Here is an 18,844-nt window from a genome sequence, read left to right on the forward strand (position 1 = left end):
AGCTCTTGAACATTCATTTATTTGTTTCCTGTCAGTCCCAAGCAATACAAATCAAGAAGGATACAGAACTTTAAAGGCTCCGATAAGTTCCGTGGTGGAGCCTTCAGGTAGAAAAAAATTATACTTTCTCAGAATTAGGACACAAAGTAGACAATAAAAGATATTCTTTGAACTCTCTCAGTCATAAATCCTTTATTTTTAATACAACTGGAATTGCATAATGTTCAAAAGGTTCAATTTACTAGCAAATTTATTACGGTACTTATTAGGTATATTTATTAGGTACACAAACCTTTTTAGAACAACTCAAAGTAGAAGGAGGAATGTGGATATGGCTCTTAAAATTAATCAGGCCTCAGTCTGGTTTCAAAATTAAGGATGTTTCTACCTGAAAACAGCAGATATTAGTAGATCTAACAATAAGACCAAATCAAGTGCTTACTGTGAAGCAAGTCAAAGTGAATATGTGAGTGCAAGCGGCAGTCAGCGATAGATCCAGATCTAGGCGACATCTGAGGGAGGTCATGGATCACAATTGATCTGTACGGTCAGTGAAGTAAGCAATTTAGTGCTTACCCTGTGCATTTACCGCGAAAAAGCTTTATCCCGATATATTTCAGGCATCATGTTTCATTTTTAATATAGGAAAATACTTCCTTCATATTTTACAGTTGATCACATGCCAACAGAAATTTAAATGACGTTGCAAAGCGACGCTTTATTTTCACAAATATTGTGCATGTGCGAAAGCATTCTGGTTTGAATAATAAGCGGGAAATTGTAGAGCATGCTCATCTGGAGATTTCCTTCTTTTGAATTTTTATTTCCCAATATGAATCAAAACAGAATTAATTCTTACTAAAAAGCACTTGTTAGACTTACTTATACATATACGTACTCAGTCACTTTGCATGAAATTGTGCAACATATCAACTGAGAGTCTCTATGACAAGAATGAGAGACATAAAAAAAAAAGAGAAAAAACACCAAATTTTCTGCATTCAAGTGTTGTCCATTGACAAGTTCACACGTGTTGCAGCAAGCAGTTGCACAAAGTATAAATTTAGCAATAATGTGTTACTATTCAGAACAAGATTACAATCTCCTTAGAAGAGAGCTTCAATTTCAATAGTTTTAAAAGTGAGGAACAGAAATTAGCAACAAAATGCATTGCAAGTGAAAATTACCTTAATATCATCATATCAATGGCTACTCAGGCTGGAAAGTCACTTTGTTATCAACTTCCAAGAACAGCACTTCAAAGATCCGGTGTTGTTCTTGTTATTGCTCCAAATATTTCAGTAATCACTAATCAAGTTGCTTATCTATCAGACTTGAGAATTCCTGTCACATCCTTAACAAGTGTCACTCCACGACTGGTTCGTCGTGATTTAATTGATCGTCTTAAGGATTCAAACTCAAATGCATATCAATTTTTATTTGTTACGCCTGAAATGTTGATTAAAGGAAGTGACAGTATTAGGGATTTACTTGAAAATATGATGTATGATGATGATATATCCTTAATAGTGATGGACGATGCACATATGATAATCGACACTGGAACTGAATTTAGACAATGTTTTTCGGAAATGGGTAATTTGAGGAAAAAATTCCCAAAAATTCCATGGGTAGCATTGACAACTGCATCAACTGAAACAATGGGTAGAATTGGAAAGGCACTAAGTATGGAAGATCCAAAAATTATTAAAGGACCGAGCACAAGAAAAAATATTTTTTATGATGTGAAAAAATTTCCGGTCAACTCAAAAATAAAGGAACTGATCGAAGACTTAATTGAACCTGACAAGAAGCCTGAAAAGCACGTAACAAAGAAAATTTACGATTCTGGAATTATTTACTGCCAAACGAATCAAGAAGCCGACCGTATAGCTGCTGGAATCTCAAGTGAGTCATTTTATGGAACTAAAAATTAATGTAACTTAATCCTTAAAAATTGGAAGGACGGAAAGTTTCCTGTGCTTGTTGCGACCGAACAATCATTTGGATTAGGAATCAACAGAAATCCATTAAAGTATGTCATTCATATGTCATCGCCTAAAAATATGCGAGCTTTTTATCAGGTGAGTTTAATTATCAGAACTGCTGATTATTTGCAGTCGTATGTGTGCTTGACCTTGACATCGAGAAAATAAATTTGAGCGCCAAAATATCGTCGCAAATAAAACTTTTGGGAATCACATGCCTTTACATCATATATGACATTTATTCTTTCAAAGTCAAGGTCAAGCACACATGTAGCTTCACATCCAATTAATAATATCCAACAATTTGTATTTGCAGCAATCGGGTCGTATCGACACTACACCAGGATTTTCAAGGCTCGTCTACCCACCAATTGGACTTGTTAATAAGGAAATCATCGACTATGCAACTGACACTGGATGTCGTCATCAATACATAGCAAGCTACTTCGGTGATGAACATATTGAACCATGTGAAGATAATTGTGACAATTGTTTGAATAAAACAAGATTTGATAGAAAAAGGAAGTCTAATGAAGGCTCAGATGGTACAGAAGCGAAACGAATCAGTTCTTCGTCAACAGAAAGCTAGATCGATGCTAGAAATTAAAGGAGTTATCAGTCCTAGTAAATGATCTTAGTTAATTAAGTTAGGTCTCTTTTAGCATTACAATCTTCTGCAGCTATTAATAGTTTAAATAGTGAGGGAACGTCAAGTCACTGCATTTAAACCATCCAGTTGATTGTGGACTTCAAATCAGTCCATTTTATCAATTATTTAAGACAGCAGTGAGCAACCAAACCTGTGTGCCTCCAAAAATGTTTAGAAATGCTATGAGCCTTGTGTCGTGTACGGTTTCAGTTAAGGCTAACATCTTAGAATTCCCCAAATTTTTCATAACATTGCTCCAAACACATTGAAATAAATCTTTTTTATATTTCATAAAATTGTATATTTTCTTATCATTTTTATAAAAAATACATGCTTTCAGCCGCATTCTTGTCTTCTTTTTGATGTGCAACAAATGGACAGTATGGGATCGTTTATTTGTTAAGTTACGCTCTTGGAGTGGAGAGTTGAGTTTTGGTTACTATTCAAGCAATCGACGTTTTTTGGTGATTAGGAAATCGGAGTATTCAAAAAGACAATTTTTTCAGTTACGTAATTAGTGAACGACCCCTAACTAAGGATAGATCCTTTACACATACTTAATATTCAAATGAATGTTTATCTCCAAGATAAACACAATACGGATGTCTTTTGATCCTAGACTATGCTAGCCAAATGTGCTAGAAATAATAAACATCTAAAGTTCAAAGGAAATTATTGCATCCTCACTGTCCGTGACCAAAACATTGATTTTTGAAATACAATGGAGTACAGCATTCAAACGTCATTTGCATTAATGCCTGAAATTGATGATACAACCTGATTTAATCTGTTCTTATTTCATAATTAAATCGTATCGAATATTTTCTAGATGGGACTAATCCTAAATGTTAATAAACGTAAGGCTTAAAAAATCGCGTGATATAAATTATAATTACGTAATTTCCAGCAACATGACAACAAGTCGCAACTCTGCATAAGTTATAAAAAGATTTGCATGTATTTCGCAATACTTATTAATATGTATTTTAGGAATCGCACAAAAACGAATGAACAAGTTCAGTTTATTTCTGACAATCAATTAAGCAGGTTCTACATCGCGCAGTTTAATATTTTTTTTGTTGCAAAAAGTTTCCCGCCAAAAGTTGATGAGTCATATTATAAAGTAAATTGAAGATTGAAAAGTGAATTCAAAATATGGCTGCTTTAGATGCCCTCGAAATTGTTATGGGATATAATGGACATCAGAATGCATATGACGAAATGATATATGAAAATTATAGTAATGTAATGCTATCAACACCGACAAATGAAGAATCTTTTTGTATGCTTATACCGGACGGATTTCGTGCATCAGGTGTTGTTATGGTTATTTCACCATATGTTGATAATATCAATAGCCAAATCAACTACTTAAATGATGCAAATACATCAGCAACAACAATAACAAACGAAACAGAAATTCCAGAGCGGGAAGAAATTTATGAAAGCTTTTCTCACCAGATATTTTATGTCACACCTAAAATGTTAACGCAGGGACATGAACATGTCAGAGATTTTATTGATCATTTATTGGAGTCAGAAGTTTCTTTGGTGGTTATTGAAAGAGCTAACTTTATGACCCATAATAACTTCTTCCGAGAAACATTTCCAGTTCTAAGAGATGTAAGAAGAAACTATCCAAACATTCCATGGATGGCAATTACAAATGCATCATATGAGGACAATCACAGAATTGCAACGGCTTTATCGATGCACAATCCTTTGATTGTAGATCATTAATTGATTATAAAATGTTCAAATTAAATTTGATGAATTTTAAGAATCCAAAAGATCCAAACACAAAGTCATCAAAAGCGCAATTGACGATGTTAATAAAAGTAAGGTCAAAAAAGTCACGTCGCTGCACAAGCGTTGACAAGAATTCATCCGTTTCAAACAAAATTACTAAAATAAAGTAAAGCTTTATAAAAATCCGGATGAATACCATCCGGATGAATTTGTGCTATTTTCCAGATGAGTCATTGCATTCAATTTTCTTCTAAATGCTGTGTAGAAAATATATATAAAAGAAAGCAAAGTTTCTTCCTCATTCGAGTAAAAACAGTTGACCGTGCAGTACGTGAAAAAAACAATATCACACAATTAATTTCATAATTATTAGATATGGCTCAAAAACCACTAATAATCTATCCATTTAGTGAGGCAAGAAAACTTCAATTTGAGTCACTAGTGAAGGATAGAAAATACAATAATATAATACTGACAGTGCCTTCAAGTGCTAAGGAATCAATTTGCGGTTTGATAAGAACTGAATTTGACTCACCTGGTGTTGTTTTAGTCATTTCTCCATACATCAAGCGCATTAATGATGAAATTGAATATTTACAAAATATGGATATATCAGCAATTACAATAACAAGTGAAACAATAATTCCCGAACGAGAACACATTTATGCAAGCTTTTCTCACAAGTTCTTTTACGCTACACCCGAAATGATTAAGAAAGGATATCAAGAAGTTAAAAGTTTTATCCATCGTATACTAAGATCTGAAAATTGTACGGTAGTATTCGAAGAAGCTGACATGATATTGTTTACGTTCAGAACAGATTTTGGTCATTTACCAAATGTGAGAGAAAGTTTTTCAAATACTCAATGGATAGCGCTTACAGATGGAAACATTGAAAATATTGCCTCTGCATTATCAATGGAAAATTATGAAACAGTTACTATGGGTTAAAAATGATCAACCAGTAATTTGATTAGTTTTTTTCTTACAAATACAATTATATATATGGCGTCAAACTCCATTTTGTGTGCATCAATAACTGAGTCAAGACGACGCCAAGGCATTGGCGCTGAATTTCATCCTAGGATTGAGCACATATACGTATATAAACGCACAAGATATATAGATATCATATACAGATGTTTTCATACAAAAATCTGGTTCTGATTTTATATAATGAATATTGATTTCGATGCGATGAACATGAAAGATGATGTTTTTTTGTCGTATAGACGGTTTTTTGGCTTAAAGGACGTTTTGCTTTCCCCAACTATGCACGCTGCATGACCCAAAGTATATCAATGTAACGTACCTAGCCACAATTTGTTTGTCACGAATCACACAAATCGAGTTGATGTGACTAGAACAGCAACAGTAGTCCAAAGCTCTAACTAATTGACCATTGCCGCTTATTTTATATATCTTTCAAAGTATAAGAACAATAAGTTTATATACGCATATAAAAGTTTTTTCCTAACCCTATTCCATTCCGATGAAATTTCATTTGTTCTAATAAAAGTTTGTCTTTGTATCGGATGAAATAATTTTTAGTTTCAATGCCTTGGATAACGCAAATTATATTGGAAAGGATTAGTCATTTCCTGTTTTGATAGCACTTATCAATATAAAATAAATATTATTTTTCAATTTTGTAAACAATTCAAACTCAAATTTCAATCGAAATGTTTTGATCAAATTTAATGAAACAAATTTTTAAGATTGTCGAGCATTTAAATATTTTAGAATTAAAAATCAAAACATGTTTAAAATTATTTAAAATATTATTTTATTGCACTTTTATTCATTTATTATAATTCATAATTTTATGAGCACTTGTTTGAATAAATATATATTTATAAAGTTATAAACACTTGCAATACTTATTAATCACACTTTCAGGAACTTTTTTACAGCATCAACTACATCCAATACCAATAAAAAAATTTATTTCTAAATTAAAAGAAACCCCAATGAAAGTTTTGAAAAATAACTAAGCATATTTTTCATAGAAAAACTAGTCAAAAATACCAAAATTAATTTACACTATAAGTATCCATTTTCGGTAGCACAGCATTGACATCAACCAGCTCGACACTATAATCAACGACGATTGACTTACCTTGACTAACGACAACAAGCGAATAAGAATCTGTTAAAAGAAATCTTTTATATAGCGGGTTAAAATATTGATAAATTTTTTTAAAATAATTTCAATCTAATATTCAGGTTAATTGAAATTTGAAAAATATGTAACAAATATGAATCAATTAAAATATGTATGAAGAAATTTGAAATAAATGAATTTTTCAATATAAGAAAATTTTTCAAGGAAAATATATATATTCATTGTGAAAATACATAAAAAATAGTCAATCTTAAGACTAAGTAAAAATATATATGAAAAATAATTTTGTTTTATCAATATTCACATTCATAATAATTCTCAACATCATAATATTGTCGATATCGCAATTTATTATACACATAAAAGATTTCATTTTTTTTTTTGGTCTGAAAGACAAGAATTTAGGTATACTTACTAATCTTACCCGGATAATTTCCATTCCGTCCTTTGCCGTTTCCTTGGAGTTCCATTGAATTTTTTGATGACAACCAGTCCACGGATGATAAAGTTGGAATGTTGAATTGAATGGATTTACCTCAATACTTACTTCTTTTATTGAGCAGAAGATCTGGTAAAAGGAATTAAAAGCTTTCGAGTAGTTTATATATGGCATTTTGTCATTTATTAACATACAAGCTTTACATTTGCTTCCAGTTTGAATCTTCTGCTCAAATGAGTCATTTTGATGAAGAAATTGAAGGTAATTGAACATTTTGAATTATAATCCTTGATTGTTGTTACTTAACAAAATTTGAAATTTAAATAAGGACACTTCACTTTTTAAGCAACGCTCTTGGAAGGGCAAGGGTTCGAAATTTTGATCGAGGTTCATATTATGCTTTAAATGAGCGGCCTCTGTAGTGTTTAATCAAATTTATATTTTAATTAGTTTTGAGCAGAGTTAAAGTTTGACTATGATTTTGTAAAGAAAAATCGACCCGACTCCATATGAAATTCGAGTCGATTTCAAGCAGAATTGCAAAACAGGCACCTGTTACAGGTAAAAATCGTACAATTTCATGATAATTTTTATGGATTTGTAAGAAATACCATACAAATTATCAAGAATTTGTGCGTTTTTTGCCTGTTACAGGTGTCTGTTATGCAACTCTGATTTCAAGCTTAAGTTTTCATAGTTCGAAGTCAGCTCATGATTTCAATTAATTTCTGCATTTATTTGCAAGTTTCTAACTAGTTCTTTGAATATTAAAACTCAATATAGTCCAAAAGAACCCTAATAACACCTAACTTAGAAATGTCCCTTTTTTCCGAAAATCCTCTAGTCACCCTATGGATAAGGGAATCCCTCGGAATGGTCTCGGTTTCCAGAATATGTCGATTTGTTAAGCCTTGGTTTTCCATTCAAAATACGAGTCGACTTCGAGCGCAAAAAGTTTTAAGTTTTAACTAATTTTGAAAATTTTGAGATCAAGTTTTAAATATTTAGAATTTCAACTAGAGTCTTTTAATTGTTGTGTCACGCCAAAAAAATAACGATTTTTTAAGTTACATTTTGTTTCAAAAGTGTTCAATTGTCAACAATTCATCATCATTTGACCCCATCCGTTACTTACTATCCATCCTCTACCTATACTTACACTGAATACCTTAAAAGGAATATAATTTGGTTTTTTTTTTGCAATAAAAGATCATTGTGTGTTAAAGGAGAAAAATTTATGGATTAAATGAATTTCAAATAGTTTTTTTTTCTTATCATTTGACAAAGTTTTATAATAACAATGTGAATAAATTGATTGATTACTGTTCATTATTAATAGTATTAAGAATTTTTTTATACCATATTAAAGAAATGAAAAAAAAAAAAGTTTTTTATATTTTTTTACTCTTATAAACTAAATATTTTCTATCATTATTATGTGTTACGAGAAAAAAAAAGGATATTTGTTATAAATATGAATTTTTGTATAGACACAAATGCAATAATTTATATGTTTGAGATATAAAAATTCATTAAAAAAAAGGATTTTTTTGTTTTGTTTTTTCGACATGTGATAATCATCTAGATAGTAATATATCATATTTTTTAAGCAAGTTATTTCAATATGTCAATAAATAAAGTAATATAAATATATATATAAGTTGAAAAATGGTTTCTAAGTCAATTTCATGTACCTTCTTTTTATAGCTTTATCATCATTATTTTTTGATCTTTTTCTCATTCTCTTTTAATTCTTTCTCATTATCAATTGAAGCTTTTTTTCTCTCATTTTTTTTTTTATTTACTTCATGTTCATCTTCTTCCTCCCCAATAGTTCATTGAATAATGAAAATAATCATTTTTTTTTTTTTACTTTCTTTTACTTTTCAATCTCGCTGAAATCATGTCTAGAAAACAATAAGTATAATAATAATCATAAACAAATATTTCAAAAACAATAATATAGTTATCATCATATATATCAACAGCAGAGATTGAAATTGGTTTTTTTTAAGCTTTTAATCGAAAATTTATGAGCTTTTTTATAAAATTTCTTGTTAATTGTCACGGATAGGATCAAGTTAGTAACTACTAGTTATTGTAAATTTGTTAGTTGACACCCTGCATTTTGTTGTTATGGGAAACATTTGTTTGTTTCTTGTTGGTATTTGAGTTAGACTTGTAGGTTGGAGTGTTTCCGAATAGACAATCAACATGCTCACATGGCAACGGATCAGCAGAGCTCGAAGTCGACTAGGATTTTGTATGAAAAAGTCAAGTCAATTCGATTCGACTCCATATAAAATCAAAGTCGACTTTGAGCTCTAGATCCAGTCGTTATTTTATCTAGAATGATTCTAAAGACAACATTAAGATTCCTTGGTTTCAACAAGTCGAGTTCATGACATTTTGATGTCGATTTTATCAAAAATGAAGTTGACTTTACTTTCGGCTATAAAATTTTGAGGACAGTGAGCTTTTACATTGATTATTTGTTTGGTCGTATTAGCTGTCCGGTATTGGCATTATAGTTGACATTTTAGATCTTTTAATTTTAGTGATTGTGTTACATAATTTAATAAAATCATTTTAGTTCTTTCTAGAGTTTTAACAGAAGAGATTAAGGAATTTGTATACTTAAAATTGAAATTTTATCAGTGATTACACTCATTACAGCAACGTTCAACGCCACTTTTCATTAAATTGAGAATACTACTGCTAAACTATCTCAAATGTTACAATTTTCACTGAAGAAACCACCTCACATTCCAAGCATCTATAACAGACAATGAGCATACTCACTAGCTCAAATGAGCTTACTCATGAATACACTCAATTCAATCAGAACCTGTAGTCGACATGAATTTCATATGGAATCGAGTCTACTTTAGATGACTTTTACATATGAAATCCGAGTCGACTTCGTGCTTCGCAATCATTATAATCGAGCATCTTCCAATGTTGTCTGTTCGGTCTCTTTGTTTATTAGAAATACGTTTTACCCATGTGTTTCAAAGGAATATCAATGTATTATGTATATGGAACATTTTGATTACATAGGTTAAGTTATTTAAGGATTACAATAATTCGTCCTATCTTAAGCATAGAACTCGAATTGACTCGGATTTCGCATGGCCGTCGACTCAAGTCGACTTTTTCATACAAAATCTGAGTCGACTTTGTCCTATCTTATGCCATACTCTTACAATTAATTTACAAATAAATCTCATAATTTTTCGATTAATAGAATTTTTTTTTCTAACAATTTCAATCTCAATAAGGTTCAAAAAAAATTTTTTTTTTGTATATATAAAATAAAATATATTAAAAATCATCAAGTTTTACAGTCATCAATAAAAAGGAAAAATAAAAATATATAATATATATATTTATGTGTATATATTTTTCATCAATTACGCAATATTATGATAGAATTATTATGAATGTCGAGATATAATTGATAGTTGTAAAGAAATTCAATTCAAATACAATAATTATTTAGTAAATATAACACACATATTCTATCATCTTACCCGTAGCTGTGATCAGAAATTATTAGAAATATAGCAGAAAATTATTAAATTTTTTTTTTTAAATTTAATGCTATGAAAAATTTGTTATTTTGTTATTTTTAAAAAAAAACAAAAAATTCATAAAAAGTAGAATAATATGTTGGTCAATAAAAAATATATATAATAAGATTCAATGAACTTTAGAGACAGAGATAATGGCAAGTATTGTGGTACAAATTTATATATATATATATATGCGCAATCGAGTACTCGAGTGAATTCACTCCTTACATTAATCCTATCTAATGAACTTCTTCTTTTTTTTTGACTTTTTTTTTAAATATTATTAATTTTTTTATGTCTTACAATTATTGGATATAATAAGTTTATTATGCATCAAAAAGTTTGAGTGATTTTATAAATCTAGAGATAAAAAGTTGCTCAGATAAATCAAATGAAAATCGTGTCTTAACATCTAAGATTATTAATATGTACTAATTATGATTATTTACTAGTTTTTATCATCGTCACTACATCGAAGAGATAATTTCCATCCATTTTCACGACTCGTCAACCTTCACTTATTTTTTTGTCACTTTTTTTTCACATTTTCATTAGTTTTTTTTTTATTTATTTATTTGACTCATTGACTTCCGCGTGTAGCACGGAAGGCATTTTTTTTATTCTTTTTTTTTTTTTCTAGTCAATATTTAAACACAAGAAGGATGAAGGAAATATATATGCGGATTAATTTCACACACACTTTAATAATTCATTTTTTTTTTTATTATTTTTTTTAAACTTTTCATATTTCTAATTTTCTTATTTGATCGATTCTGCAAGTAAAATTTGATTTTGGAATTTATGTTAAAAGTTGAAAAAATTATACGAAATTAAATGTTAAAAAATAGTTGTTATGCGTAAATGATAAATTAATTAAGTTATAAAATTTGTTAATAATAAAAATTCAAAAGTAAAAAGTCAAAAAAATTATATCAACAGTCAAGTTTGCCCAAATTTTTTTTTTTTGGTCACTTACATAATTTTCTTGTAGCTAGAATTAATGTTTTTTATCATAAAATTTGTGCCAACTTCACAAAAAGTCACAAAATATAAAATTATGAAAGAATTGCTAAAGAAAAAAATGTAATTTAAATTGCTAGAAAATGTATTTTTAGCGCTGTAAAGAGGAAGACAACTTTGAGGGTCGTTCACTTATTACGTCATAGAGGAACTAATATTTTTCTAAAATTGAACAATGGTAGTTTAGGAATTTGTAGGGTTAGTCCAGAACTACAGTCGTGAAGGAGGACTATAAGGTACAGCCGAAACCTACAGAGCTACACCTTAAATGCAGGAAATGCAGGCCTGGCCAATCCATACGAATCCCTATTGGTGCATACCTGCAGCGTTGTAGGAACTGTAAGGTACAGCCGGAACCTACTGCGTATTTATAATACAAACAGTGCAGGCCTGGCCTAACCTTACTCATTCCTATCGTAACAGACTTGCAGCCGTAAAGGTACAATTAAGTACAGCCGAAACTTAATGCATATCAATAATACAGGATGTATAGGACTGGCCAAACCTTACTAATTCCTATTTTTACAGGCATGCAGCCGTAGAGGAACTATAAAGTACAGCCAAAACCTATTCCGTATCTAAAATGCAGGAAGTGCACGACTGGACAAACCTTAATAATTCCTATTGCTTAAGGTCTGCAAACTCTGAGGAACTATAAGGTTTAGTCGAAACCTACTCGAGTATCCGAGTCCTCACAAATCCCTACCGTTTAATTCGCATTTCCTCCATGCACGTAACAAGTGAACATCCCCATATCAATCAATATGCGGTTGTTGACCTCTCTTTCCAATTTTTTTGATAGTCATATTAATATAGAAGATGTTCAGTAATATAAAGGATATGGATATCAATAATAAATTATGAAATTTGATATAAAAATGGTTAAAAATTAAAAATTATAGGAAATAGAGTATATATCAATGGTCAAAAATAATGAAATAAATATTTACGAAATATATATGCAAAAGTAAAGCACAAAAAAAATAGAAGTGGAACCAAAAATTTTTATTTCAATTTATGACTCACCAATTCTTGTCATTATTTGAGCTGTTTTGCCCATTTCCGTGATATTGTTGGAACTGTTGGAAATTAGCTCCATACTGCTGTCCATATTGTTGTGGTTGTTGTGGCTGCTGTTGAAATTGTTGCTGGAAGTTGCCTGCGGTTGGAGCTGGGAAGTTAGTTGCACTGCCACTGCTTGGCGCACTTGATCCACCTCCCTAAAATGACATTCATGATAAATTTGACATACTTAACATAATATTTAACATTTCCGTACCTTAATCTGCCTTTCAATAGCTTCAGCTTCTTCAACACGTCCAATTTGTCTATAGTACATTGCCCATTCGCGGCTATAATCTCTCTGACTATCAGAGCTTGCTCCTCCAGCTCCCGATGATGGAGTTTGTGGTTGTGGTGGATTAGCACCTAACATTAAAGAAAAATATGTCGTCGAAACCAAAGGAAATCAAAAAAAGTCACTACAACAATATATTTACCTGGAATTGCGGGTCCACTTTGTGGTCGTGTCTTAACTTGTGATTCAATTGCATCAGCTTGTTGATGCATACCCATGGATCTATAATATTCAATCCATTGTAATGAATAATCAGGTTGTCCAGATGGTGCATTAATGCCTTGTGGTCCGCCTGGCATTTGTGCTGCTTGACTTGGATCCCAACTACTTTGATTATAACCCCCAACGGCTGCACCCCATTGATAAGGACTTTGAGAATTTTGACCATTGAATCCATTAGCAGGTTGTGTGACTGTTGTGGAACCCAAATGTTGTAAATCAATATCCATATTAATCTTATCTTGAATGAGTCTTTTAGCTTCCTCAATTTGATGTTGTTCACCTTTTACTGTGAAAGTTTTTTCATTTGTTTGATTTGCTGATTTCTTTCTATCCATTTCACAATGTGCTCCACTTTGTTGGTTAATTTGCTTAATGGTATCACCACCACGTCCAATTATAATTCCACATTTGCTGGTTGGAACATTGAATTCATATTGTTGTTGAATGACTTGAATGCCACCAGCTGCTGGAGGCTGACTCTGTTGATGTTGTTGCTGTTGCTGATAATTTGAACCTGATCCACTATTGTTCCAATTATCATTACCACCACCAGTATTATTATTTCTACGTAGTACACTGTCAATCAAGTCTTCAATCATTCTCTTTCCGTCATCGACTTGCTGCTTTGTTCCTTGAACAATACATCGTCTGTCACCCGGTCCATCGCCTTTTGTTTGAAGGAACTGTAATTTACAACCAGTATCAGCTTGAATTTTCTTTATCATTCCACCTTCTTTTCCTATAACAACACCAACAGCTGCTTTGGGTACGAAAACTTCAATTTGATCACCGCCACCGTTATTTCCTCTACCACCGGCACCAGGATAAGCTGCACCATGATCTTGCATACTATTTTGATTTTGATTTCTATTATTTGACTGCGGTGACTGATCATTTCCTTTATCTTGTATAAGTTCATAAACTAACTGTTTTGCATGTTCTACTTTTTGTGGATCTCCTGATATTCTCAATGGCTTTTCCATCTCTTGATCTGGACCGTCTTGTATAACAACCATTTTTGCACCTGTACGCTCTTGTAGCTGCTTAATTGTTAATCCACCTTTTCCGATAATTAAACCGACTTTTGATCCAGGAATCATCATTTCTGTATAACTGTTAGCACCTAATCCCGGTCTTGCTGGACCATTACCGCTTCCGTTGCCTCCGATACCGCCATTTCCTCCTAGACTACTGCTTAAATTGGAAGGTCCGCCCGCTTGGCTCTGTGGAATGAATTTATTTATTAGTTGCTTGGCTTTTTCTACTGCTTCTGGATTTGGTATCACATTTTGTTGATAATTTGGCTGACCCAAACGTGCAGCTACTTGAGCTGCCGCTTGCTGTGCTTGTTGTAAATGTGCTGGACTCATTGAGGAATTGGAACCACTGTTAAAACGTTTTGAATGTGGTTCGTCGTCGTCGTCGTGTGGTCGCTTATTTGGACCTGCAAGTTGAAGTTTGGCAGCGACCTAAATAATTTTTTTTTGTTGTACGCATAAATGAGATAAAAATATTTCAAGAAAGAAAGGAATTTTGTATAAATAGCAAGCAATGAATGTAGACGATATGATTATGACGTTCAGTATGTTAAAAGGAGGGGAAAAGTCTAAAAAAAAAATTTTCCTCATGCAGAGCGGAGTCAATGAATCCAATTTTCCATCGGACGTCATGAGCAACCAGCCCCACTGTAAAAAAAATACATTTTTTTCTGAACGTTCTGTATGTGCTAGTGCTGGATCAATAAAAGTTTAATGAAGAAGAAGAAAAAAGATATGGCGGATCATTGAAAAATTTTCAAATCAAATATTGAGTATCAAAAACAGTCATAGATTCGCCGAAATATTCATATTCTTGTACATTATACATTAATTAACAGTAATAAATATCTTAAATTAATAAAATTGCTGTATCTAACACTTATTAAGCAATTTTAATTTTTTTTCTTCACTGGATTTATTGATTTTTCACAGAACTTACTTGTCTGGCTTTCTGTAATGCAAGGCTCTGACCGTTGTTATAATTCGAAGAGAAATCACTCATCACTATACAAAAACTTATAAAATATCAACCAAAAATTAAAAGTTTTAATTTTTTAATTATTCCGAAAAATTTCTCATTAAAAATTTTTCGTCTTTTCACTACTACTTCACAAAAACGTATAAATGAAGACTACTGGGATTCTCTGTGAGCGAGTTTAAACAGACTTCTGTACAGAGATTGCGTATTCTTTGTGTGCTTCTAAACTTTTTAAGAGTTGAAATCGAGTACACGAGGAAAATGCTATAACTGACTGAAATTTTTTGAATTACCAACTCTGGATTTTTTCAAAGGGCACTCGACTACGTTGACAAATGTTTTGATTTTTATTCGTGAATTCTTCAATCAGTTTTTAAGTAAATTAAGTAAGAAAATCGGATAATTATGGCAAGTGGACCGATTGCAGAGAGGAATCAAGGTAAGCTTAATTTATAAATCCCAAAAATCTGTCAAAATTCTGCGAACTTTGCTGTTATTTTGATATAAATTATTTTATCGGCATTTTTAATTATTTTAGATGCGACGATATATGTTGGAGGACTTGACGAGAAAGTTACAGAGACTTTATTATGGGAATTATTCGTACAAGCTGGACCAGTTGGTAATTTAATTAGATTTACAGTTTATTTGACAAAAATAATTTAAACGTTTGTAAACAATCTACTTCCAGTAAATGTACACATGCCAAAAGACAGAGTAACACAATTACATCAAGGATATGGATTTGTGGAGTTTCTCGGCGAGGAAGATGCTGATTATGCAATTAAAATTATGAATATGATTAAGTTATATGGAAAGCCGATAAGAGTGAACAAAGCATCAGCGCATCAAAAAAATCTGGATGTTGGTGCAAATATTTTCATTGGAAACTTAGATCCAGAAGTGGATGAGAAGCTGCTTTATGATACATTCTCAGCATTCGGTGTCATTCTTCAGACACCAAAAATTATGAGAGATCCAGAAACTGGAAATTCAAAAGGATTTGCATTTATTAATTTTGCTAGTTTTGAAGCTTCAGATGCAGCAATGGACGCTATGAATGGACAATATCTTTGTAATCGACCAATCTCAGTTTCATATGCATTCAAGAAAGATTCAAAAGGCGAAAGACACGGTTCAGCAGCTGAGAGATTACTTGCAGCACAAAATCCATTATCACATGCTGATCGTCCTCATCAATTGTTTGCTGATGCTCCAGTTCCTCAGATGATTCCAATGATGAATCAAATGATGCCACCACCTCCTTTACCAGCGTAAGTATTGCTTAGTAACATGATTTTGATTAAATAATGAAATATGGTCAAAAGTCGTGTAATGTGCACGGTTTTGTACTTCAAGTGATGACATCATTAAGTCTTGACATCTAAATTAATTAATTCAATTAAATTTTCAGAGGAATTCCAAATCCACCAATGGGACAGCCACCATTTCCACCATCAATGCCCGCAATACCGCCACCACTTGCACCACCACCTCCACTTCCACCAAGGTAATTATTGTCACAATCTTTTCAATTTGCCCATCAACTTCAGTAACTAATTAATTACTTTTTTTTTCATCTTATTGCAGTGCATCTTGGCCGCCAAATCCTCCAGCATTTCCCCCACCTCCACCTCCTCAAGTTTACTTTTAAAGTCATCAAGCTTCTTTCTTTTTTTTTGTACGAAACACAATGAAAAGGATTCAATTTTATTTTTTAATTTAAATAAAGAACTTCTTTGCTCGTAATTTGAATTTTCCTCAATTAAAATTTTTGTTCTGTTTTCCACACCTTTTTTTATTTCCAACATTAACAGCACACAAAAAAAGTTCATTACTATGGAAGAATGAGGAACTTGAACGAAAAGTAATTTGCATTTAAAAATAAAAATGAAGAGCTTTTTTTGTTGTTGTTGTTGTTGCTGTGTGTGTTACAGGAAATAAGTTCAAGCATTAATTAACTGCTTCAGTTAAGATGGAAAATGATAATGAAATTGAATTTTTGCTGTGAAGAATGCATGTAAATTAAAAATCGGAATTTATTCAACATTTTTCAACATCCTTGTCGTTGATGACATAAGATGAATGGGAGAATTTTCAATGCGGATAATTATTATGAGTGCTATAGAAATAGCTATTCAATGAATTATGATGCTTAAAAGTTTTTTTTTTTTGGAATTAAACAAAATTTTTGCTTGAATTATGAATGAGAAGCATAACGATGTATATACAACATATTGTTAAGCTACAATGTTAATTTTCTTATTAAATACAGATAACATTGTGGAAGGAAAATAAGATGTTTATGCAATACATGCTGTGCTTGGTATTATGTTAAGATTTTTTTTAAAGTTTTGTATTAAACTTTTTCATTACATAATGATCCAAATGCTGCAAGCGTTTTTGATAATGATATTTTATTTGAGACAGAATAAGTTTTACGTATACACAACCAGTTTTGTGATCCAGCAAGATTGGGTCTAAAAGCTATACATCGTGAAGTTGGGTGTTTTCGAAAAAAATCATTTGTTTGTCAGAATTAAAGCAATCTAAGCAATCTAGAAAGGGTTTTTGGCGGGAAAATTTTAGTATTAAAAGAGGAATTTTCGGATAGAAAATTCAATCGAATTTGAACACTCAGGAAGGAAACATCTAAAAGAAAAACTGAAACAGGATCTAAAGTAATTAGAGGTTTATAAGGAGCACTTGTAAGTAATTAACCTTAAAGTTCATAACGAAATAGAAATAAACACCACATAATATCAAACACGAATGATATTGACAATAGAGACATCAAAAGATAAAAGGAATCTCGTGCAGTAAAGAATCAAATTCCACGGCAAAGATTTCCCTAATTTCAACACCTTAGAACTCAATTTCTGTTAAAGAACTGATCACAAATGCATAATGACGTCAACACAACGCATATCCTCTCCATATCGAACACACTCTTCTTAATGATTAAGATGCTTGCTTCTCGTAGGAATCAATCCCACGTCCTCGCAAAAGGAAAAGGTAGCAGATGCTGATTACATTTCTATTCAAACAAAAGGTGCTCTTTCTGGCAATTACAGATTCATTTGCTATTATAACTCAGATTTTCCATATCAAATCATGACGGTGATGTTGTTTTGATCTGCTACCAAGTGTAGGACGTAAAGGAATCTTCTGAATCAAATACAAAGTTAGTGTAGCTGCAGGTTCAATGAGTTGCTTGCTTGGTCCTTCAGAAACAGATAGTTTCCTAGTTGCAACTACTTCTACGTGGCGGATTTCAGTGAACAGCTTGTCGCGTTATATCTGGAGGGTATTCAGCATTTCTTCAACTTCCTTGTGTCTATATCATGGCATTGGGTTCCTGTATCGCAATAATGTTACGTATTATTGCTTATGAGCTCCGGGTAGTGAATGCTATAAGTTTTTCGCAGAAATCTGTTTGCTATCTCTTCTTACAGTTTACTGGATCTTCATCAGATATTCCATTATATCAACATAAGTATGGGAAAACTATACAACTCTATCATATTAAGTGCCTACACCCTTTTTATCCATAAAAGTTTCCCACATAAATATTGTTCTTTTATCTTGCTAATTTAACTCATCCCTTACACGCCTCGATTAATTCAAAAACATTTGATATTTGGCTTCTAATTCTCTGTATATTTTTATATTAAGCATAATATACAGTAATATCGTTCAACAAC

The 18,844-nt window shown here is 31.7% G+C and overlaps 5 protein-coding genes across 8 annotated transcripts; 4 read left to right on the forward strand and 1 right to left on the reverse strand.

Annotated features, from left to right (window-relative positions):
• The first annotated feature begins 1,018 nt into the window (after positions 1 to 1,018).
• LOC139093617 (ATP-dependent DNA helicase Q5-like) lies at positions 1,019 to 2,938 on the forward strand. Its single transcript, XM_070644383.1, has 3 exons — positions 1,019 to 1,908; positions 1,965 to 2,084; positions 2,305 to 2,938. The coding sequence occupies exons 1-2, from the start codon at positions 1,206 to 1,208 to the stop codon at positions 2,060 to 2,062; spliced, it is 801 nt and encodes a 266-aa protein (XP_070500484.1). The 5' UTR covers positions 1,019 to 1,205; the 3' UTR covers positions 2,063 to 2,084; positions 2,305 to 2,938.
• Positions 2,939 to 3,792: 854 nt separating this feature from the next.
• Positions 3,793 to 4,377, forward strand: LOC139093770 (ATP-dependent DNA helicase RecQ-like). Its single transcript, XM_070644599.1, has one exon. It carries the CDS (start codon positions 3,793 to 3,795, stop codon positions 4,375 to 4,377), a length of 585 nt encoding a protein of 194 aa, XP_070500700.1.
• Positions 4,378 to 4,761: 384 nt separating this feature from the next.
• On the forward strand, positions 4,762 to 5,337 carry LOC139093771 (recQ-like DNA helicase blm-1). The gene has a single exon (XM_070644600.1). It carries the CDS (start codon positions 4,762 to 4,764, stop codon positions 5,335 to 5,337), a length of 576 nt encoding a protein of 191 aa, XP_070500701.1.
• Positions 5,338 to 8,681: 3,344 nt separating this feature from the next.
• LOC139093726 (far upstream element-binding protein 1-like) lies at positions 8,682 to 15,315 on the reverse strand. Of its 4 annotated transcripts, none has more exons than XM_070644546.1 (5): positions 15,102 to 15,314; positions 13,045 to 14,593; positions 12,825 to 12,973; positions 12,572 to 12,765; positions 8,682 to 11,298 (listed from the first exon to the last, which is right to left on the reverse strand). In XM_070644546.1, coding segments are annotated over exons 1-5 (1,956 nt in total). In that variant the 5' UTR covers positions 15,165 to 15,314; the 3' UTR covers positions 8,682 to 11,297. The 4 variants fall into 4 exon arrangements, with proteins under 4 accessions (XP_070500647.1, XP_070500649.1, XP_070500646.1 ...); XM_070644548.1 differs by having other exon boundaries at positions 11,210 to 12,765; positions 13,045 to 14,347; positions 14,411 to 14,593; positions 15,102 to 15,315; XM_070644545.1 differs by having other exon boundaries at positions 11,210 to 12,765; positions 15,102 to 15,315.
• Positions 15,316 to 15,448: 133 nt separating this feature from the next.
• Spx (Spliceosomal protein on the X) lies at positions 15,449 to 17,478 on the forward strand. Its single transcript, XM_070644402.1, has 5 exons — positions 15,449 to 15,579; positions 15,679 to 15,762; positions 15,832 to 16,414; positions 16,555 to 16,650; positions 16,731 to 17,478. The coding sequence occupies exons 1-5, from the start codon at positions 15,546 to 15,548 to the stop codon at positions 16,792 to 16,794; spliced, it is 861 nt and encodes a 286-aa protein (XP_070500503.1). The 5' UTR covers positions 15,449 to 15,545; the 3' UTR covers positions 16,795 to 17,478.
• The last annotated feature ends 1,366 nt before the right edge of the window (positions 17,479 to 18,844 follow it).

The sequence above is a fragment of the Chironomus tepperi genome, unplaced genomic scaffold (assembly GCF_022539635.2).
Source record: "Chironomus tepperi strain 1889 unplaced genomic scaffold, CSIRO-AGI_Ctep_v1 contig_337, whole genome shotgun sequence".
Taxonomy (NCBI): domain Eukaryota; kingdom Metazoa; phylum Arthropoda; class Insecta; order Diptera; family Chironomidae; genus Chironomus; species Chironomus tepperi.